Source organism: Macrosteles quadrilineatus, unplaced genomic scaffold (assembly GCF_028750875.1).
Source record: "Macrosteles quadrilineatus isolate MER2022 unplaced genomic scaffold, UCM_ALF_1.0 Scaffold_3__2_contigs__length_128488019, whole genome shotgun sequence".
Classification (NCBI taxonomy): domain Eukaryota; kingdom Metazoa; phylum Arthropoda; class Insecta; order Hemiptera; family Cicadellidae; genus Macrosteles; species Macrosteles quadrilineatus.
The window spans coordinates 33,830,865-33,854,983 of NW_026542596.1; the positions used below are offsets into that span (position 1 = coordinate 33,830,865).

At 38.4% G+C, this 24,119-nt stretch overlaps 1 protein-coding gene across 1 annotated transcript; it reads left to right on the forward strand.

Annotated features, from left to right (window-relative positions):
- The first annotated feature begins 336 nt into the window (after positions 1-336).
- LOC128990231 (uncharacterized) lies at positions 337-12,070 on the forward strand. The gene is made up of 3 exons (XM_054412530.1): positions 337-861; positions 8,932-9,157; positions 11,733-12,070. Exons 1-3 carry the CDS (start codon positions 556-558, stop codon positions 12,029-12,031), a joined length of 831 nt encoding a protein of 276 aa, XP_054268505.1. The 5' UTR covers positions 337-555; the 3' UTR covers positions 12,032-12,070.
- Positions 12,071-24,119: the final 12,049 nt, after the last annotated feature.

The window sequence follows — 24,119 nt, forward strand, 5'->3', positions numbered from 1 at the left end:
AACTATCAAACTAAGAAATCTGGTGTGACTTACCAATACTTTTCATCAGAAATATAAATATAATAACATAAATAAAAAAAGAAGGAAGCATTGAAGCATCAAGAAACACAACGTAGAAACACACACACACACACAAAGAAGTATGATCAGTTTGGAAACAGTAACCTACGCAGCTGCATAGTCTAACTGAAATTGACCAAAAAAGGAGGAAGAGAACAAGAATTTTGGCTTGGTTTTGAAAATATGGATTTGAAATCTTTGGTTCCATTGGAACAATGGATTCTGCATTCTATTCCTCCTGGTTCCTGTTGTAATAAATAAGTGTGCAGTGGCAGTGTAATGTGTAATAGGGTAAAAGCGTAATCTGTTACTACTACTGTGACTGTGACTGTTTTTTGAGCCGGTAACTGTAACGATAACTTGTTATTTTCTAACCCACCCAAGTAGGCCTAGGCCTAATCTGTGGAAATCTAGATACCTCTGCGTTTTTTTAATGCATTAAACCTACATTCAATTAAGTTATTATTATATTTCAGATAAACAGTAAACACAAGTATGTCCGATAATGAATTTTCAGGAGCTGATATTGATTTTGAAGAAACTTCATTCCGGCCCCAACACAGGGCATTAAGAAGTGTAGTCTGGGACCATTTCACAGTGATTGATAGAAAGAATCAAATCGCCTCTTGTAATGTCTGTGAGAGAAGGTTATCCTACAGAACTACGGTCACTAATTTGAAAAAGCATGTTATTAGAAAGCATCCTCATGGTGGATTGTCTGAAGATAATGCCCACCCTAGAGCCAGTGTGAGTGCTAGAAAGAGAATACCGGTATCGGACATCCGGAGAACAACAACAAAGGCAAGTGTTAGTGTTGGTAAACAATAGGCCTAGGCTAGATTAGCTGGCCAATGTAACCTGACAATGATGCTTCAGTTTTTTATCTTACTTAGGCCTAAATCACTTTTAGCTACAGTGTAGGCCTATTTTATTAAGGCCTAACCAGTATCATACATTTTGCCAGGCCTAATAGTGTACCTAACCAAGTCCAAGATGAGTCACCCTGTTTGAAATTTGGGTTAGGCCTAATAGGCTATGCATTTTAGGGTTTACACACGATTTTTGATTGGAAATTATTTAGATGGGGGTGACCAAGCGTTCTATAACTTAGTAAGTTATATAATCACTCGAAACTAGATTTTTACCTGAAAATAATGGTGCAAAAACTTTTCTGCTGCCACAAAAACTGAAATTAGGCCTAATACGATTTTTTGAAGGTTATTACTGTAATGCCTCTTGTCGGCTGGTCGCTGTCGCCATAACTTTACTGTGAATTGACTGACCAACACAAACATGAACGATTGAAATTGAAAGGATGATTTTTACCTGAAAATAATGGTGCAAAAATCTTTCTGCTGCCACAAAAACTGACTTTACTTCGATTTTTTCAAGTTTATTACTGTAATGCCTCTAGTACTTGTGTGAACCTGGCAATAACTCGGCTATAAGTAGTGCATGCGCCATAATAAATTATTGCTGGCCGCTTTGCGGCAAAATACGTCCGCGATCCATATTACCAATAATGCCAACGGATAAAGGACACTTTAACGGACACGACAGTACCTATCAACATTATGTACCTGGAGAGTAGGTTAAAAGGGGTAAAATCAGCAATAAGTAGTGCGCGTGCCTGCTACTTAAAATCTATTGCTGGCCGTTTTGCGACAAAAATACGTCCGCGATCCATATTACCGATAATGCCAACAGATAGAGGACACTTTAACGGACACGACAGTATCAAAATTAGTCTATGTACCTGGGGAGTAGGTTAACCCTCCGAGTGTTATGTGTCGGAAAATCGACACATAACACACTTTGTGTAGTGTTTTGTGTTGATTTTTCGACTCACAAACACTGTTTACGGCAAAGGCTCTATGAGTGACAAAATCGGATTGAACTGGATTGAGTTAAGTTAGGTATCGTTTTATTTGGCAGGTTCTAAGCTTTCTCCCGAGGTCTGTCTCTAAGCGCTTTTTTTGCTCGAGCCGATCATAATTGTAGCAGACAGCTGACGTGCGTATTTGTAAACAAACAGCTTGGTTAACCTCGCACCGATGACTGATGTGTTTTATTACATTTATCATTGTTTTAGTGTTAAAAATCAAAAGTAGTGATATAGGCTACGTGGTGCATTATAAGAAGATTTAAGTGATTTTGAAGGGCTGGTTGATGATCCTGAAGAAGTAGGTAGGCTAGTGATATTGATGTAAATTATCAGCCAGATTCCTAGCTATGGTTAGGCTATGCATTCTTAGCTAAACGCTATGTACTGAAATCTGTTTTTTGCCCATAACTTATTTATTTGCAAATCTACTTCCTGATTTTATTATATATTTGTAATACTCATAAAATTTAGAACAAAGTGGCTATTTTCAAATATTTATAGGCCTATAATTTATACAATTTCATTGAGCGAGTTATAGGCCTATAATTTATACAATTTCATTGAGCGCAAACTTATTTATTTTTTTTTTTCCAAAATATTTTTTTTTTTACCTAAAAAAATGTTTTGAAACAAATGTTCCTTATGTTTTATGTATAATATTGAAGCCCATGATTTTCCAAACAAAATGGTATATAGAACAGTATAATTAACATTGTTTTTAAGCTTCTCAGATCTGTTTTAATAAAACCTTGCAAATGCGCAAAAAATAGGCAAACATTAATGCCAAAACTAGGGACACTCGGAGGGTTAAATTAGCAATAAGTTGTGCGCGCGCCCGCTAAAATCTATTGCCGGTTGTTTTGCGGCAAAATACGTCCGCGATCCATATTACCGATGATGCCAACAGATAGAGGAAACTTTAACGGACACGACAGTATCAACATTATGTACCTGGGGAGTAGGTTAAGGGAGGTAAAATCAGCAATAAGTAGTGCGCGCGGCCGCTAAAATCTATTGCTGGCCGTTTTGCGGCAAAATACGTCCGCAATTCATATTACCGATGGTGCCAACTGATAGAAGACACTTTAACGGACACGACAGTATCAACATTATGTACCTGAGGAGTAGGTTTTAAGGGGGGTAAAATCAGCAATAAGTTGTGCGCGCACCCGCTAAAATCTATTACCGGCCGTTTTGCGGCAAAATACGTCTGCGATCCATATTACCAATAATGCCAACAGATAGAGGACACTTTAACGAACATGAATCAAAATTATGTAGCTGAATGCTGTTAATGAGCCGAAAATTACGTGATTTGTGTTGGGATGCTAGCCTCTTGGACTGCCATTTTATTTCAATGTTTTATCACTTTTTGTTCACATATATTTAAATCACATTAGGTTTAACGAGTACCCAGATTTGCTGCTTTAAGGAGGCTAATAAAGTGTGTTTTTAGTAAAATATTAATAGCATAGTATAAAACAAATTGGCCAAGTTTGATCAAAATATATCCATACATGAGCAAATTCCAACAGTTAACAATAAGTATTTTCTATAAGAATAACATGGGAATTTTTTATTTACACTTCTTTGAATTTTCTCCGTAACTAATAACCGTACAAAAAAACTTTAATATAGGTACTTAATTATTTGATTTTAAGCTAATGAAAATTGTCTAGAGAGAAATTGGGAAAGTTTGTGTTTTAAATTTTTTGTGTCAAAAATTACAAAACCCCTTTTTTACCCCATAAAACCCCGTTCCCAAGGTCCGTTCATGGTGGTTCTCAAACTCATTGGAAGTTTATCCCGCCCTTCACCTTTAAGCCAAATTTCATCAAAATTGGACAAAAATTAGGCCTACTCAAGTTATCGCGTTTACGGACATATATATAATATTTAAATCAATATAAACGGATGGTGTTTTTTGCATCTGGGGACATCAAATTGAAAAGTAGATTGGTCCCGGGTCCAGGTCTTACCATACGACCTAAGCTAATAGCTTATTCCCTATATTCGCGCACATGTCGAAAGAGAGAGTCTCGGATGCTAGCCGCCTAGTATAATGTGCCACATTTGAACCAATGCCCCACAACCGATTTTGTGCATCCCGGGAGGCAAAAAGTCACCGGACGCTTGAATTTCAGCCTCCGAGCTGGGAGGCTCAAAATCGAGCGTCCTGTGGCTTTTTTAGCATCTGACGCTGGAATCCCTAGTATAATCGCCCCTATTTGATTTAATGCCCCGCTAGCGTCCTAGTATAATCCTAGCTTAAAGTGCAGCTACTACCTTTGCAGCACCTACCTAAACCTTTATGCAGTCTGGTCATGGGCAACCACCCTGAGCATACACACTTTATGGACCGGGTGAGACATTATAATAGCTGCTTTGATATTACATCGATTGGAGCAAAACCGGTTGTAGCTGAATTGTTGACTGAAGGCTGTTGGAACTTAAACACTAATTTATTAAAAATATCAACAATGTGAAAGTTTCCGTAGCGAAGCACGGGTATTCCGCTTGTATGATAGCGATTGACTTTGAAAATGGCCTTAGAGCCTAAACTATAGTCAGTAAATATTTTAATAAATAATTTTTACTTGGGTAGGTACTAAGTTTATTAGGGCCTAATGTTTAATCTTCTATTATATATAGTAGCTCTATTATTCTATTTTTCAGATTTATATAAATACTAGTGGCCTGTAGGGGCCATAGCCCCTAATTTATACTACAAAAAAACCATATATAAAAAGACAAATATTCTAAATATGTTTTTAAAATTAATTATCAATTTTATGTTACTTAAAATTAACAGTGTTTCTTGTTTTATATCTTGGTTTTCCTTCCGTTTTGGAGTCGTATATTAGTTACTTCTGATGTGTCAATGAAATACAATTGTAAAATAATGATTAAATCAATAACACAACATATTAACAAATGGAAACGTGCACACGGTTTGGCCTGAGCCCGGAGAACGACGAATCAGAGCTGAAACCATACAGCCAAACACTGCACATCTTTTCTAGTTTAAAATTGAAGATTTGTTTTGTAATCTTACGAATTCTGTTATAGTTTCAATTTTGAGAACCAAATGTAAAGGTTAAAATTATTATGAGGGCAACTCCCCGAATTTGTCCCTGAATTTTAAGACAGTAAGACCCAGGGTGTCATTTACTTGTGGTTGTGGCATTGCCCATGCGTTGAAATTTCCATTTGTGGCCTCCTCTGCGAAGTGAAATGCGCCACAATGCATGCAAGTGCTTTAAGAGGACCTAGATTGTGAGAAACAACACTCAACTCATTTTCCAGCGTTCTTCTAAAGATAGGGTGTAAAACAGTTTCTGGATTTCTTTCACAGTTAGGCCCTACATGACGTTCTCTTTTGCATTTCTTAAGTCTGTTGAATTCCTGGACACTCTTCCACGTCTTGCAGGTCTTCCCCTACCCTGTCTAGTTACTTCACTCATTATAAAAACGGAAAACAAAAAAAATTAAACACAATTCATTTTTAAACATTATTTACCAACATTGACTTTCAGAATAAATGTAAACATTGCAAATAAATAAGTAACAGCTGATAGAATGCAGACGTTTTTCAGTCCCCATGCATTTCTTATGGTGGATATTTTACGTTATATCTCGTTTTCTGGTAACTTTATGGGAATTCTGTTATTTTTCCCGAGTCCCTGGGGTCAAGACCTTTAATTTAAGACCCCTCCCACGATTCTGCGACTTACCACACGTCCACAATTTTCTGGTAAAAATTTGGTCTTACAGAATTATATATATAGATATATACGTCTGTAAAAGTGATAACTTGAGAGTAATTTTTGTCCGATTTTGATAAAATTTGGTTTAAAAGTGGGGTAAACTCGAATGAGTTCACAAACCATCATGATCCGACCATGGGAACAGGGTTTTATGGGGTAAAAAATGGTTTTTATAATTTTTGGCCTTCAAAACACAAAAATTCCCAATTTTTCTCTTTAAAGAGCTTAAAAACAAATAAATTAGTATATCAAGGTATTTTTTACGGTTATTGGTAAGAGAAAATTCAAAAAAAATTTTAATTTTAAATTTCCACTAGTGGCTTGAAGGGACATAAGTCCCTGAAAAGCTCAAATGTAAAACAAACTATTGTAATACAGTATAAACAAACTTAAATAAATCTAATACATATCAGATATATATCCCAGTACAACATATCTTTTGTGTAAAAAATAGTTTGTTGTTTGTCTTTGTTTGCTTTTGTTGATGTTATTTTTAATAAATAATTTAAATTATTCCAAAGGTTTAACTCTGCTAAAGGCAGCAAACATGTTTGTGAATAAATATTAGTTTACTAAGGTAGCTTTGGTCTTTTGATAATAAAAAGGCTTTCCTGATTAAAATATTGGAAATTGTCTTCGTCATGAAAAGGCAAATAAAGGTGTGTTGAGATAAGCTTAGTTCTTAGTTAAAACCGCTAAATTAGCACCCCGACCCAGTTATTATTTCTAAGTGCATGCTCCTTTTGTAAACACACAATAAATCTCAAATTAAAAATGTTAGTAAGTACCTATACAAACGAGTGTAGAATAAATCTTTAACAAATGTTTTGAAATCAAAACAAAGCAGAAGTTTTCAACAATCTTGAATCGATTATTATTTAGTCAATGTAGTTATTTCATGTTGAACATTCCTTCAACACAACAATAACCGTTAAGTTAGAAGAAAAAAACTTCATAATTATTTTCAGCCATTCTAAGTTTAATATCTTTTCTTCCAATTCTACAAAAAAGCTTACAATTCCTTTGATTTGAGTCATTTCCTATGGTTCTACTACTTATCATACGCTTAACTAATTTACTTAAAAATACACAAGTTTGCCAATTGCACAGTAAAATAATTGATTTCAACATTCTAAGACGTAACTAAAAAATATTTATTATTATAGGTAGGCCTAAAGTTATCCCTGGTTTTATATACAGTAGTATACAGTACATTGCAGAATTGACTGGCAACTGAGTAGGCCCTAATCCAAATGTATATTGCTTACTGGTTTGATGATTAATCACGATCAGCTGTATTGAAGTAAACAAAAATCAGCAGTAAATGGCTTCTAATGCATTTCTTTTGGAGAACATTTTACATTATATCCAATTTTGTGTTAAAATTTAGGGAATTTCACTATTTTTCCCACCGTCACAGGATCGAGACCTTTAATTTGAGCCCTCTCCCGTCGTTCTACGACTTCCAAGTCGCCCACAATTTTGACGCAAAATCGGCTTACGTAATTAATATATCCAGATAGATGTTATTCTTATGGGAGAATATTGTAAAATGTTGTAGTTTGCTAGTTTATGGATATACTAGCTGTACCCGCGGGCTTTGCCCCGCTTAACTTCATAAGTATTTGCATGGCTCAATCACGTTGTGGTTGAAGTTCGTTCGCTACGCTCACTCACCTTCAGGTTGGAAATCGTTCGCTGCGCTCACTTGTTTTCAGGTTAGCTCGTTCGCTACGCTTACTCGCCTCCAGGTTGATGTTCGTTCGCTACGCTCACTCACCTTTTGGTTGCAAATTAGCTGTTGTCATAAATTTTAAAAAGTCATCCCTTTTATTGTTTATAATATAGTACTTTGATAAAGGTTTTTATGTTTTAATTGGGCCAATGTCAGACTTTTTGATCTACAATGTTTACAAATAAATATAATTTAAAAGCAGATGTTTACTTTCACCAACTGTTTTGTAGGTTTGAATAATCACAACATTCTATATTAGCATTAGTCATGATTTGAAATAGTGCCACAGTGTTTCTACAGATTGCAACACAGAAAACTATTTTACTTTTAAATAAGTCCAAATGTATTAAACCCCAATCGCAGCACACCTGTGCACTTAACAACGTTTAAATTCTCCAATGTTAAATATTCAAAAGTAAAATAGTTTTCTGTGTTGCAATCTGTAGAAACACTGTGGCACTATTTCAAATCATGACTAATGCTAAATATAGAATGTTGTGATTATTCAAACCTACAAAACAGTTGGTGAAAGTAAACATCTGCTTTTAAATTATATTTATTTGTAAACATTGTAGATCAAAAAGTCTGACATTGGCCCACTTAAAACCCTCTGGGGCAGAGCCCTTTTGACGGATCTGCACCAAACTTCACTCGAACCATCCTTGAAAGATGCTCAATAATGCCTGAAAGTTTCATTACAATCTGTCGAGCGGTTTCGGAGTCCATAACGTATATACACACACACACACACATACATACATAGTTCCTCTTTTATAGATATAGATTTTGATCAAATGTGGCAAATTTATTTATTTTATTTACTAAGCTATTAATATTTTACCAAAAATACACTTATTAGTTTCCTTGAAGCAGCAACCCTAGGTACTCGGTTAAACCTAATGTTATTTAAATAGGTAGGTAGATTGAATTGAAAATCAATTCAGACAAAGGGGAATTTGCTTATTCAACAGGTTGGCTGCTGCGGGGGTATTTTATTGTCTTTAATGGTCAGGCTTGAAAAACTCTTAAAAGTCAATTTGGTCAAAAACAGATTAGTTTTTTTTTTCAGAAGGTAAGTAGGTTTAGCACAGCAGATCCATCCAGTTGAAGTTATTCAGTAGTCCTACAAAGTTGTCAAGATATTTAGGCAAAAAGATTTCTAAAGGTTAGGCTTCCCGTAGAATTGCTGTTGAAGTCTACTATCTCAAAGACAAAGCCTACTACTCGCTGGAGTTCATTTAAGACCCTCCATTAGGCCTAGGCTGAATAATGCCTGTCTACAGCCTCTGTTATAGTTATATGTTAATCGTATGTTGTATGTGTAAGTGAGTTTGTGTTTATAACGACGCCATCAATCCCCCATGGGGTAAAAGATAAACTGGTAGTTTAGAGGTAACTTTTAATCTTACTAACAGTTGCTGTCTTACAAATAGAATTATTAAGTACCGGTATAGAATTATATAACTTAGAATGATATTTTTTAGGATGAATATCATCACAGAGAAGTAAAGCCCTTTGACATCCGGAAAACAAAACTAACAGATCTAGGGGGCCTAGAGGGACTAGTCCTCAACATTGTTGGTGAGGACGGGGTTGTCTCGGAAAACGAAGGCAATGAAGAGCAGAACTACAACAACACAGAAGAGGTTCATGACCAAACTGCAACAGATGACAACCAAGTGGAAAACTCACCTAGAAAAGAGTATCGAGGTAAGCTATTAGCGTAGGTTTTAATGGTAAGGTTTGGACCTGGGATCGATTTATACTTTTTCGCTTTGATGTCTCCAGAGGCCAAAATCACCATGATCAAATTCACATTTACATACATATATATGTGTCCGTCCCCCGGAGGTCAAAAATACCATCTGTTCAAATTCATATTTACATACATAACTTACATATGTAACAGTTGGGACACTTAGCTCGCGTTAAAATCGGTTCCGAATTTGAATAAATTTGGTACCTACAAACGTGTAAATCTCCGTTTATTCTAACAAGTTCTCGAACCAGCGTGGACTTGTGGGAACGAGAGTTATGGGAGAAAAATTAGTTATTCTCATTTTTGATCCCCAAAACATAATTTCTTTCTAAACAATTTTGTGGAGCTCAAAAAAAAACATAAGATTTAAACTTAGTATGGACCATCCAACAGGAAGATAAATTTAACTGTGATTATTACTCTTCAATTAAAAAACACTATTGCATTCCCTGAAGCAGCAAACTTGAGTACCTAAATTACAGTGTACGTTCGAAAATCCGAACTGCTCCTGAGGGTTTTAAAGTATTGAATTAGCACAGAGACAATAGATGTATTACAATTTCGTGGACCAAACAACCCCCCTTTGTTTTTCTTTGTTTCATTGTTTCATTTCAATTCTTTGTTAAATTTTCATATTTATTTACAAAATGTATTTATTGTTAAATCACACTCCATACTGTTGGTAATCCACAGAGCTGACACCAAAAAAAAAAAAAAATTAACATATTGGACATGTTAGTTGTAATGTCTAGCCTGACTGTAGCCATGCTATATACACATGACAATTGTCAATGCATTTTTGTAATGTCCAATGACAAATAAATATTTCTGATTTTCCCTCTCTCGCGCCCGGTGGGGAAATGAGTGAATGCGCTGAGCCATTAGCAGCGTTTTGTTTGTCTCCAATGTATAAACTCTACCTATTTTTTCAAGAAAAGAACTACAGTAATATACTGAAAATACCATTGTAACCATTGTGCCATTGTAGGAAGTACAAAAACCATTGTTTTTATGTTATTTACTGTAGACCTAATTATGTGCCTATTAGGCATTTAGGCAGAAGGTTATGTTTGAAAATCCGAACAAATCGGTAATCTGATCTACCTACAGTCCCAATTGGTTTGGATTTTTGACGCTCTATTGTACGGTACTCATAAAATTTAATGTTACCATATTTAAATAGGAAATAAATTTGACAATTTTAAGGAAATATTTAAGTGAAAATCCAACTAAGCAATTGTAAATTTTATTAGTCTGCTGCTTTGCTGCGGCAGAAGTAATTAACTGTAAAAACAAGGATTTTTCTGATACTTTGGTGCGGTTAATGAAATAAATGGTCCTGGCTAAGATACAAACTGCTTTCTCGGTGTAAATAGCAATGAGTGGTTGTTGCTAACCTGTAGGTAACCACTTGTTTAACTATTACGCACCCAGCACCAGTGTGGCACTTGATCATTGTAGCGGCTCCATCGGTACAAAGTTCCATACACTCGTTATAATCCTGATCTTGCTCAACCTAAAAAAATGTCTTTGGCCGTTTTATGTGACAGTAATACTTCACAAAATAGCATGTCTTCTACCCTGCTACTGTCTTCATATTTAATAACATAACACAGAAAATTTGGCACATTTTAATGTCTGTTTTATCAACAATTTACAGTGGAAAACATTGATTTATTCATACAGTTAGGGTATAAGTATTTTATTATTACAAAAGCAATGGTGGAAACATTATTTTGGTGAACAGTTGCATGGTCAATAAAATTAGGAAACTAACAAAAATTTTAGAGGCTTTTACTGTTCTAGTGCTTTGTGAAAATGACCTTATTGTGGTTTTCTCTCTTTGAGGTCAATTCCTCTATTTTTAAAATAAGCTGCATGTTTCCCTTTCAAATTAGCTTACCGTTGCGTATTCAAATGCTTCAAGAGAAGGGAAGGTCTCATTTTGTGTTTGGGTAGGTTTCCATACAAATAACACACTTAGTGATTAACAGATGTATTATCATTTTTATTCTGCTTTTAATTCGGTTGATAGTGGGTGTGATTGACTAGCGTCTCAGTTTCCTGGTCAGGAACCGATGAGAACCTCTTCTGTGAAGGAGTGGGGGATTAAGGAGGGCTCATCGGTTCCTGACCAGGAAAACAAGACGCTATAGGTGTGATTGTGTGAAGTTTGTTTACTAACCAACAAATAATTTAGATGAATTCTGATTTCACCAGATCTAAAAATTATTAACTTACAATGTTTAGAGCTACTGCGTGTCATAGATGACTTGGTAAAATGAATTATCTTTTGTGCAACTGTGCATGGCAGGGGACGGCCTGCAAGTCGTGGAACAGTTCAAAGGAACAGAACAGAAATAAGGAATATAGTGCATAATGCATATTCTCTAAACATTCTGCAAGAAAAAGTATTACCATCATTCAGAAGACCATTACATAATGAGTTGACTGTTTTGATTTTTGGGGACTTTTGTCCCTACGTGCCACTAGTTTTATTTTAATTCAATATCTGTTTTTTGGTAGGTAGTAGATCTCACCAAATGGATCCATCTGAGAAAAAGAGGAGGGGTCGAATAATGGATCTCCAATTGGAATGCTTGGAAATAAAGAAATATAACATGCAGTTGGAATCTCTGATGCTCGAACGTCAGCTGAACATGTGCAGGTCAATTTTCTCGGAACCTCTACGACACGCTGATACAATATCTAAGGGTATACAGACGGATGTAGGAGGGGAGAAAACCAGAGTGTTTTATTTGAGTGACAGAAAGGGAGGGGTACCTAAAAGACATTTAATTGCCTTGGAACATGATTCTGACTAAGTTAATCTTAGTGATTTATACTAAATATACTGTAACTCTGTACAATTAATTGTGATTATTTAATACCTTACTTGTGTTGAAGTAGCAGTGCTAGGCATAAAATACTGTAGCAATAATAGGATACTGAACTGCTAGAGTGAACGAAATTGACTGAGCCAATCAGATATTTAAGTTTTCGTCATACTGCAGCAAAAAAAGCCATTTTTAAAGCATGCGTTGTGGATGTAAAGCATTTTTACTCTCTATGAAAATCGGCTGTTTAACAATTGTAAATTTTGTTTGTGGCAATCGTATCGATCAAAATTATTTTATCAATTGATTTATTAGGTAAGGGCCTATTGTTGTCGATGGATTGACATATCAATATTATAATGTACTGTAACACAATGGTAATAGACGGAATGATTGAATCACTTAAACAGCTGCTTATTTGCATTAGCAGAATTGAACACAAACTGGAAGTCGTTTTGAGAGATTATCCTTACATAAAAAATATTTTGTTTTCTAGCTTAGTTTGTTAATTAATAATGCAATAAGAGGGGTCACAGTAATTACTAATTTAATATCAGCATTACCTTACATTGGTAATTTATTTCACCACACAGGCAAAAAGTGTCTTTTCAACCCACGCTCATTTTCCGTGACCTCGGGTCAAAAAGAGTCACTTTAGGCCCTAGTCATGAAATATACTTACTTCTTTCAAATCAGTAGGTACTTTCAAATCAGCTGTTTTAATTTATGTACTTTGTATACTTATTTATTGTTGGAAATAAATTACAACGTAGTTCGTTCAAAACATTTAGGCTGTTTTAGGAAGAAATCTATCCCCTCCATTTCACCCTTACCTTTAAAATAATAGCTCAACAACTGATCTAGCAACATACATTAAAAACAAAAAAGTGGTGGGGGAACTTTCACTCAAACCGCCTAAATATTGTAAGCCGAATACAGCCAGTGCAAATTACGAGTCACCGGAATTTTATCCCCCTGGAATTTTACCCCCGTGGATTCTGGAGTCAGATGAAAAGAGACAGATTTCACTCAGATAGAATTTTACTCCCTGACCGTATAACTAGGGCTTGGACCAAAGATGTAGGAATTTTTCCCTCCAGAATCTTATCCCCTGGCCAGATAAATAAATTGGCGAGAATAATCCTATACTCTAATACGAGCAATGTTTGCTTGTATGTATGCTTGCTTGCTTGCTTGCTTGCAGAAAGATCTCGAAAACGGCTCCGACGATTTTCTTCAAATCTTGTAAATAGTTTATTTTTGGCCTAAAAACAAGTTTCATGCAGTTAGAACTGCCAACAAAAATCTAATTACGTAGAAAAACGAAACTGAAAGTCACATTTTTTTAACATTAGTCTTATGGGTTGCTAAGTAACCATGTTGGTTGAATTAAATAACAAGGAAAAGGTAAACAAAAGACTTGAAGTTGTAGCACGTGTTCATAATAAACCAACTACCCACAGTATACTAGCAAATTACAAATACAGTACAAAAGGAAAAACATCACTTGTTAATATTGAGCAAAGATTATACCAAAGATTGATTATACTTAAGATTACTCGAGACATTGTAGTCAAGGGTAGCAGTGCGAAGTCTAGGATCTGTTTATGACGAATACATTAAGGTATCTGCAATCCTAAAATGCTATGGGAAGGGAAGGAAACAGGTCCGTGACGTAGGAAGTAGTGAAGGAAGTAGTAAAGGCAATCATAAAATGCTATGGGAATAGAGGGAAACAGGTCCGTGACGTAGGAAGTGATGAAGGAAGTAGTAAATGCGAGCAGTCCGGAGTGTGGGGACTGTTTATGACGATAAGATTAGGGTATCTGCAATCCTAAAATGCTATGGGAAGGGAGGGAAACAGGTCCGTGACGTAGGAAGTGGTGAAGGAAGTAGTAAAGGCGAGCTGTCCGGAGTGTGGGAACTGTTTATGACGATTAGATAAGGGTATGGGCTATCCTAAAATGCTATGGGAAGGGAGGGAAACAGGTCCGCGACGTATGAAGTGGTGACGGAAGTAGTCAAGGCGAGTTGTCCGGAGTGTGGGAACTGTTTATGACGATTAGATTAAGGTATCTGCAATCTTTAAATGCAATGGGAAGGGAGGGAAACAGGTCCGCGACGTAGGATGTGGTGAAGGAAGTAGTCAAGGCGAGCTGTCCGGAGTGTGGGAACTGTTTATGACGATTAGATTAATGTATCTGCAATCTTTAAATGCAATGGGAAGGGAGGGAAACATGTTTGCGACGTAGGAAGTGGTGAAGGAAGTAGTAAAGGCGATTAGTATGGAGTGTGGGAACTGTTTATGACGATTAGATTAACGTATCTGCAATTCTGAAATGCTATGGGAAGGGAGAAAAACAGGTCCGCTACGTTGGAAGTGGTGAAGGAAGTAGTCAAGGCGAGCTGTCCGGAGTGTGGGAACTGTTAATAACGATTAGATTAAGGTATCTACAATCTTAAAGTGCTATGGGAATGGAGGGAAACAGGTCCATGACGTAGGAAATGGTGTAGGACTTTGTAAAGGCGAGCCGTGTGGAGTTTGGGAACAGATTTATGTATCTCCGATACTAAGACTGCTTTCAGAGTGAACTAATGATTTTCTCCGAGCAAAGCTTGGTCCCCAGGTACTTAATTTTGTTAGATTAAAAAGACATCTTTATGTAAACGAGCAGAACTAACAAATCGATGGTTATATGCACAAACATTGTATGTCCAATTTTTTTTTCACTTTTGACATTTTTATATATTTGGAAAGCTGTAGTCTTCATCTTTCACACATATTGTATGTCCATATTACAATAGGAAAAATTAATATAAATGTTCACTTTGGTATGATGTAATTTTATCCTGCACACTTGTAGCATGTACAATGATTGCAGTACCAGCTGAACAGAGAGAAACTCCTTTAGAGCACAGATATAGTATCTTTGGACTTGCAATGATTGTGCATGAAAATACAAGGCCTACTATCTCTTTGGTTTTCATCTTGTAGTATGTCCAAAAATCTGATGATCTCAAGTGCACTCTTATAGTATGTCCACATTTTATTTTACATTTAGGTTAGGTTTAGGACATACAACATCTGTGCACAACAGAACATAACACCAAAAAAGAAACAGTGAATTGGCTAAAGGTAAAGTGGTTCGGGTTTCAAAAAGCAAACCCCTTTGAAATTCTATACAAGTACAAACTTAACAAGGAAATAGAGTTTTTGACTGTTGATGTACGAATGGATTCCGAGACGCCATTTGTCTGGGAACAAAAAATTCTCAGTCCGAAGTAGACCGAGCCTTTTCCGGTTTCCAGCGCCAAGAAAAACGATTTGATGTACGGTACTTAAGCACTTAAAGCAGGTGTAATCCCAGAAGCATACACGCATTTTGTCACTGAAATCCCTAGTTCGGGGTCGGCAAGAGATATTGTACCTTACGTCACCGAGGAGGAAGAAGGAAACGAGCCTCTTACTGAAGTTACCAAAAAGAAAGAAGGAAGACGCAGTAGAAGAGACGTTATAGGGCAAGAAACCAGAAAAAGGAGGACCTGACGCACCTTCGCCAGCAACTGTATAAGCAGACGGTGGCAAGGTTCGGCGTGGGAAACGTCTGGACCCAGGATGGCAGAGTGTTCTGGGTTGACAAGAGCGGGGAGAAGAAGGTGGCGACGAGTTTGACCGACCTACCAGCTTTGGCCCAAAACACTGCTTCAGTTAACAGTTAAGATTCTGTTTAATTTTTATCACCAGCTATTCTTCTATCATTTTTAATTGTATTATGTTATTATACATTTACATTTAATATACTTTTTGAGCGGAGCGAGCGAAGCTCTTATACGTCGACTTTTATGCATTTCGTAATACGCAAACTCCTCCTAAACGGCTGAATCAATCGTTTTCAAATTTTGCATGGTGATAAAGACCATATCGGTGAGTGCCAACATCTATATGGCGTTAAAAAAGTCTCTCAGGAATCCGCCCCACTGGGTCTCAAAGTTTCAATGTAATCCTTATGGAAGCAGTATTTGACACATAAACAAAGACATATGATCAGCTGTTGACTTTTGAATGCAGTAAATACATAAATAGCTGATAGCATTATTCCACAGATATTAGAACATAAACGGTGGTATGGATCATAAATATAATCAAATGACGACACTAGCTTGAGGTCCGTGACTTAGGAAGTGGTGAAGGAAGTAGTAAAGGTGAGCTGTCTGGAGCGTGGAATCTGTTTAAGACGATAAGATTTAGGTAGGTATCTGCATTCCTAAAATTCTATGGGAAGGGAGGAAAACGGGTCCGTGACGTAGGAAGTGGTGAAGGAAGTAGTCAAGGCAAGCTGCCCGGAGTGTGGGAGCTGTTTATGACGATTAGATTATGGTATCTGCATTCCTAAAATTCTATGGGAAGGGAAGGAAACAGGTCCGCGAAGTAGGAAGTGGTGAAGGAAATAGTCAAGGCGAGCTGTCCGGAGTGTGGAAACTGTTTATGACTTGTAACGCTTATCTGGTCGACAACGTTCTTGTCACCTGGTAAAGCCGTTTACACTTAAAATTTGTCCAAAAAGCTCAGCAAGCCAAGGTCCGGTTTTATTTGCTGGTTAAGGCTCAGACCCGTGACGTTTAGGACGATGTCCAACAATTTACGTTTTCGGTCTCATCACAGCCCACATAACCAACAATAAGATTAGCAAGGTGGTAAACTAACTTTCAACCGGATCGTGGAATAGGTTGGGATTTTAAAGTCCGGTTAATCCTGATTAATAGGTCGGAGAAATGACGTTATTTTCCCAACGGTCGTTGGATCGGAAGTAGGGTTATCCCGAGTGTCGTCGGCAGGGATATAGGTTGCTTCCCAACGGTCGTTGGATGGATAAATCGATTGGGTCGTTAAAGGTAGGATCGGTCCCAACGGTCGTTGGATCGGAAGTAAGGTTATCCCGAGTGTCGTCGGTAGGGATAAAGGTTACTTCCCAACGGTCGTTGGATGGATAAATCGATTGGGTCGTTAAAGGTAGGATCGGTCCCAACGGTCGTTGGATCGGAAGTAAGGTTATCCCGAGTGTAGTCGGTAGGGATAAAAGGTTACTTCCCAACGGTCGTTGGATGGATAAATCGAGTGGGTCGTTAAAGGTAGGATCGGTCCCAACGGTCGTTGGATTGGAAGTAAGGTTATCCCGAGTGTATTCGGTAGGGATAAAGGTTACTTCCCAACGGTCGTTGGAAGGATAAATCAAGTGGGTCGTTGACTGTAGGATCGTTCCCAACGGTCGTTGGATCGGAAGTAAGGTTATCCCGAGTGTAGTCGGTAGGGATAAAAGGTTACTTCCCAACGGTCGTTGGAAGGATAAATCAAGTTGGTCGTTAACTGTAGGATCGTTCCCAACGGTCGTTGGATCGGAAGTAAGGTTATCCCGAGTGTAGTCGGTAGGGATAAAGGTTACTTCCCAACGGTCGTTGGATGGATAAATCAAGTGGGTCGTTAACGGTGGGATCGTTCCCAACGGTCGTTGGATCGGAAGTAAGGTTATCCCGAGTGTAGTCGGTAGGGATAAAAGGTTATTTCCCAACGGTCGTTGGAAGGATAAATCAAGTGGGTCGTTAACTGTAGGATCGTTCCCAACGGTCGTTGGATCGGAAGTAGGGTTATCCCGAGTGTAGTCGGTAGGGATAAAGGTTACTTCCCAACGGTCGTTGGATGGATAAATCAAGTGGGTCGTTAACTGTAGGATCGTTCCCAACGGTCGTTGGATCGGAAGTAAGGTTATCCCGAGTGTAGTCGGTAGGGATAAAAGGTTACTTCCCAACGGATCAATCAAGTGGGTCGTTAACTGTAGGATCGTTCCCAACGGTCGTTGGATCGGAAGTAAGGATTATCCCGAGTGTCGTCGGCAAGGATAAAATTACTTCCCAACGGTCGTTGGATGGATAAACGGTAATAGTGGGTTTGAAATGGTAAGGTCTGGGGTAATCACGAGTCGCGGGTCTGTTCCCCTGCTTACAAAACCAGATTACAGCTTGAAATAATCGAAGTATTAGTTTTCTTTAGCCTAAAACAAGTTTGGATGATTCGATGCCAATTAGCCGCCTTTGCTCACTATTTAGGTTTACTATGGAATCCAGACGGACGTCTGCGGGAGAAAATCGGTAATAATATCGGACGGTCGTCTGCAGGATGGAGATTTGTGTAAGGGTAGGGTAAACAATTAGGAGAATGTATACATACACTTGGCCCAAATCAAATCTACACAACAATGCACACCAAATCAAGCAGGAAACTAATGCAAAGCAATTAATACAGTTGGAGGATAGGCTATTAGTAATGCAAGCTATTATATTAGGCTACTACGTTATGAAATTATTTCAAGCTCCAGGCAATTGTTTAGGTGGTATTTTACTGAAATGAATGATAACTGAATCGAAATAAAATAAATGAAAAGAGATAATCTGATGTAGGATACTATGGTTCAAAGATTGATTACCAGATAGGAATGTAGATAACTGCGCTAGTAAGCGGTTTACTGTAGGGTTTAATTGACAGTGAAATTCAAATTATATTATTGAATAGGAAAACTATTGTGATTTTAGAATTTGTATAGGAATAGTAAGAATAATTTGCAAATTTAGTATGGATTTATAATACAGTAGGAAAACAAGCTACTATAGGCTACTAAATGGCTAAAAGCCGAAAAAAATGGTAGATAGAGCGTACCTTAGTCGCAATTGATGTTTGATGCACCCTACTAGTACTATCCGTTATAATACTTATACTGGTATTTACTCACTCTACTAACTCGTACTACAACTTCTAACAACTCGTCAGCTCGTGTGTCGGTGTCGGAGGGTCGGAGATAGACTGTAGACTGGACGGTCGTGGTTGCTCTTGTTCGGCGCTCGCCACTCGAGCCTCGGGCGCATGCGCGAGTGCCTCATGCGCATGCGCGGGTTCTCCCGCTACCGCGATTGCCAACTCGTTGACTCTTCTGCGCATGCCCGACTCTGGGGCCAGCTGTAACTTGTTAATATTTTCCAAATACTGTAGATTGAAATTGAATATTTTTTCCCAAATAATTATTTTATTTCATTTTTTCTATTATTTTTCGCTGACTGTTTTTCTCTCTTCACAACAAATAAAACATTATTCCTTGTAATGTGATAAAATTCAATTCCTTAATTTTAGCACGTTACACTCCCCTCCTTCTTCGGGGTAAAAATGAAAATAAAAGATTCATTTGAAAACAAAAACGTATATTTCTTCTGTTTCATAGAAACAATACTGAGACAAACAAAAATAAAATCGTTTTCTTCAACAAAACTTGACTATTTACAAAACTCCAAATGAGGAGTAATTCAATATCATCATTTTTTTTAAATGAAAAATGTCCTCTTTGGCTACATTTCTTCCTTAATATAAAAATCAGCAAATTCTTCTAAACATAAAAATCAACCAATTCTTCCAAACATAAAAAATCAACAAATTCTTTCAAACATCAAAAATTAAAAGTCTTTTTTTTCCTCTTCTTCGAATCACCAATAGCCCCGGTATTGGTAGAGCAGCCTCTCCGGGATCCTCTTCCAGGTCCCATCGGGGAAGTAGATCTTCCGTTTCTTGGTTCTCGGCTGGTGTTTGCTGGGATCCCTTTTTCTGACTGTCCCAACTGTCCCATTTGCCGAAGTACTTGGACCGGGTAGGGAAGGTTCTGCAACTGGTTCGGATCCGGCAGACTTGGTCGGAGTCGAGTTTGAAGGTATAGTTTCCCCTTCGGTAGTGCTGGATATCTGTAATTGATTGTTCGGTTCCGTGACACAATAAGCGACTTCGCCTGGATTGATCGGGGTTACAGTCTCCTCGATGTCCATATCCACGATATCTTTGGTGGCCTCGTCCACCTTGACCATGAGCCAATCGTCGGACTCTTGTGACTCTTGAGAAGGAGCCGGCGACGCTTCAACCTGGAGGGTTTGTTCCTCTAACTGTCGTTCTAAGTCTTTTATTATCATTGGACCGGGACCATCTCCTTGATGTAGAGCATCGACTATATCTTTCACCACTTCTTCCCAATCATCTCCATCGTTGTTCTCTACGATTCCTTCCGAGGGCGAGAAGGGCGAAAACGGGTTGAGTTTTTCCGGGCTCGTCAGATCGATTTCGTATACTGAAAGTAATTTACGGTACATCTCCATTCGATAAGTTTGTGGGTCAAAAGGTTCGTCCTTAACCTCCTTCCCTTTCATAAGGGTGTCAGCATAATAGGATATGTAGACTCCGCAATCCACGGCGTTATCCTTTGGTTGTTTTGGTCCCGATCTTAGGGTGTCTTGCAGATGCCAGGCCTCCGTGCGGAAGTCGTGGCCTATTAACTTGGCCTCTCTTCTGAGTGCATAGTAGAGAGAATAAATATGTCTCTTATGGCTTCCATTTAGGGAGTCATATGACTGGATCCTCCTCACCTTTGGCCTAGCCACAACCAATGCCCAGTGGTTGAGTTTTGGGAGGTGTAGGGGGGCGATTATGAGGTCCTGCTCAAATGGTACGACTTTTTCCAGCCTCTTATTGACTGCCATGAGATTTCCTTGGTCAAGGTCTACAAAGAAAAAAGTGTCCAGAACACAGACCTTGAACTCGGGGGTTTCTTTAGTAGTTTCATTGCAAATCAACTTTAAATATTCATTTATAGTGATATCGTCAAGTGTCAAACCTTCCTTCAACCGGTACAACGAATCATTTGTCATATTTATCTTCTCCATTTTAACAAGGATACTACCATGCAGTGGGGTTAATGCGTGAGTACAAGCACCTGCAAAGCAACAGACAACCAAGCATAAGCTACGTGCAAGCATAAGCAACCAATATGTGTACTAGTGATAGGTAGGGAAAAGGATGAAGTGCAGACGACAGTCCGGTACCCACTTTTATTTGTTAAGTTTTGAAATGTTTATTGTAATGTCCGATCAACAAATTTCTTGAGATCCTTTACGTGTGCGACCCCTGCTAGTTTACCCCTTTCGTCAACTAGTTCAAATAGATTTAGACCGCGGGGTCGGTTTATGGTAAATGGACCATCATACTTTTGGGCGAGCTTACTGGCAACGTAATCCGCTGCAGATGATAGGACATGAGTTTTACGAAGTACTTTTTCGCCAACCTCGAAGTCATTGTCTCGTCTTCTTAGATTATAGTATTTTGCTTGTCGTTGGTAAGCCTTTCTAAGGTTGTCTCTGCATTGTTGTCTAATCCAGTTTAGCCGAGCGATCCTCTGATCCTGAACCTCACTGAAAGGTGTTGGTTTACTCCCTTTTTCAGCAACCATTAATTTTTCGTAGCTAGCGTTAGGCGTTTTTAGTTCCCGACCAAAATTCAACATTGCCGGTGAAAATCGAGTTGAGTCATGTATTGCGGAATTTATTGCAAATCTGAACTCATTTAAGTATAAATCCCAATTTCGATGATCGTTATTGACAAATTGTGAAACCATAGTTTTGGCCACTTTGTTGGCTCGCTCGGTAGGGTTGGCCTGCGGACTATAGGGAGCGGTACACTGATGTTTTAAACCCCAATCCTTTGTAAGCTGATGGAACATGTTAGACGTATACTGGGTACCGTTATCCGTTATAATCTTCTCTGGGGCACCATACCTCAAAAGTATCAGGTCCGTAAAAGGTTTTACAACGGCTTTGGCGGTTGCATTTCTCATAGCCGCTAGCTCCACCCATTTGGTAAAATTATCCTGCATTACTAGGATATATTTATTTCCCTTTTTGGAACGAGGAAGGGGTCCAATGATATCTGTTGTAACCACGTGCCATGGACCTTGAGGTTCTCGGAAGTGCATTTTACCTCGTGGAAGCTTTTGTTCGGGTTTTGCCTTTTGACAACTTTCGCAGTTTCTTACGTATTGTCTAACGTGTTTGCGCCAACCGGGCCAAAAGTAGTGGTCAGAAACTCGTTTTATTGTTTTATTTACACCTAAATGTCCTGCGGTTGGACAGTCATGATTTTCCATCATAATCTGGCCTCTTAACTCGTCTGGTACACACATCTTACATAGGGTCGTAGGATCAACCATGCCTCCGTTCTTCGGTTGAATAATTTTGTACAGCTTATCGTCTCTTATGACATAGTCTGGATTCTTTACAGGGTTCGCTTTGACCTGATTGAGTTTTCGTGAAAACCATGAAGTCTCATTTACCTCCACTGTCAAACTCTGAGACGTCATAGTGGAACTAGCATACTGTTCAATTTTGCAGCCGTCAGATTCGATTATCTCAGAGCTGTCTCTAATAGGAAAACGAGATAAGGCATCTGCCACACAGTTTAGGGTACCCTTCCTATATTGAATGTCGAAATCATGTTGTTGGAGTTCAAGTACCCAACGCCCTAGTCGACCAGAAGGTTTTTCTACAGTCATAAGCCATCTTAACGCTCGGTGATCCGTTATCGCAGTAAAGCTGTACCCTTCCAGGTATGGTCTAAATTTCTTGACGGCCCATACCAATGATAGGCACTCTCGTTCTGTCACGGTATATCTTTGTTCAGCTTGGGAAAGGAGTCGACTTGCATAGGCTATGACTTTTTACTGGTCGTTTATCCGTTGAGTTAACGCAGCCCCTAGCCCTTCATTTGACGCGTCAACTTGTAGTACAAACCGGACATTGAAATCGGGACACGCTAAGATAGGTGTCGATGACAGTCTTTCCTTGAGTTTTCTGAATGCTTGTTCAGCCAATTCATTCCAGTTTAATTTCATGTCTTTTCGGAGTAGTTTCGTCAGTGGTGCTGTCAATGTCGCAAAATCGGGTACAAACCGCCTATACCATGAGGCAAGCCCCAAAAAGCTACGTACTCCTCAAACATTTTTGGGAGTTGGAAACTCTTGTATCGATTTAACCTTATCTGGGTCTGTCTGGATACCATCTCGATTGATCACATGTCCAAGATACTTTAATTCGGTTTTACAAAAATGGCACTTTTTCGGATTGAGCACTAGACCAGCTTCTCGTAGTCGACTAAATACTTTCCGTAACAACTCCAAATGTTCCTCGAATGTCTTTGACACGACAACAATATCGTCCAAGTATGCAAATGCATTTGGTTCAAATTCTGGACCTATCACCATGTCGAGAAGTCTTTGAAAAGTCGCAGGTGCCGAGTGTAGGCCAAAAGGCATCACGCGGAACTGAAATAATCCTCGCCCAGCAACTGTGAACGCAGTAATTGGTCTACTATCTTCCTCTAATCCCACTTGCCAGTAGCCATTCTTGAGATCTAAAGTGCTAATAAAGTGTGCCTCACGGAGTTTCTCCAATATAGCGTTAACCTGTGGTAGGGGGTAAGCATCCCGAATTGAGGATTCATTTACCTTTCTCAGATCAATACAACACCTATAAGCACCTGTTGGCTTCTTTACTAAAACTACCGGGGACGACCAAGGGCTATTGGACCTTTCGATCACTCTATCCTCCAGCATTTTGTCAATTTCGTCGTCGAGCACCTTTTGCATTGCCGGATTTCTTGGGTAATATCGTTGTCGGATAGGTGTTATGTCAGGTTTCAATCGTATACGATGTGTGACGAGACTAGTTATACCTTTAACATTTTCGAACTGGGGAAGTTCTTCATCAAGGAAAGTTCCCAGTATTCGTTGGTCGTTGTCATTTAGGTCGGAAATAACATTTGAAGAAAACTCCTTAGTGTCTACTTCCTGGAAGATTGGAATTTGTTGTGTGAGGGCAGGTGAGAAATGTATTAACTCAAGGGTTGGTATTATATCCATACCCAGTACCATGTCGGTGGTCAGGTCATCCAAATTAATGGCCTTAATTTCGCTCACCTCGCCATTGATGACGCATTGGAACTCATAAGCCTCTTTAATGGCTGAACTAACACCATTAGCCATTTTTACGTTAACGTTGACCGTAGTTGGCGATACCCCGTTCGCTTGCAAATAATTCTTTATGTTTTTGCCAATTATGGTGATCATTGACCCAGTGTCAATAAGTGCTTTGAACAGATCCCCATTAATTCCTATATTTACAAATGGTCTCAGGTCACGTTGAATCGTTTGTAGAGAAAAGTTGT

Coding starts and splice junctions, on each gene's coding strand:
- LOC128990231 (XM_054412530.1), top strand. CDS start 556: ATGTCCGATAATGAATTTTCAGGAGCTGATATTGATTTTGAAGAAACT. Junction 862..8,931: donor TCCGGAGAACAACAACAAAG/GCAAGTGTTAGT, acceptor GATATTTTTTAG/GATGAATATCATCACAGAGA. Junction 9,158..11,732: donor ACCTAGAAAAGAGTATCGAG/GTAAGCTATTAG, acceptor GTTTTTTGGTAG/GTAGTAGATCTCACCAAATG.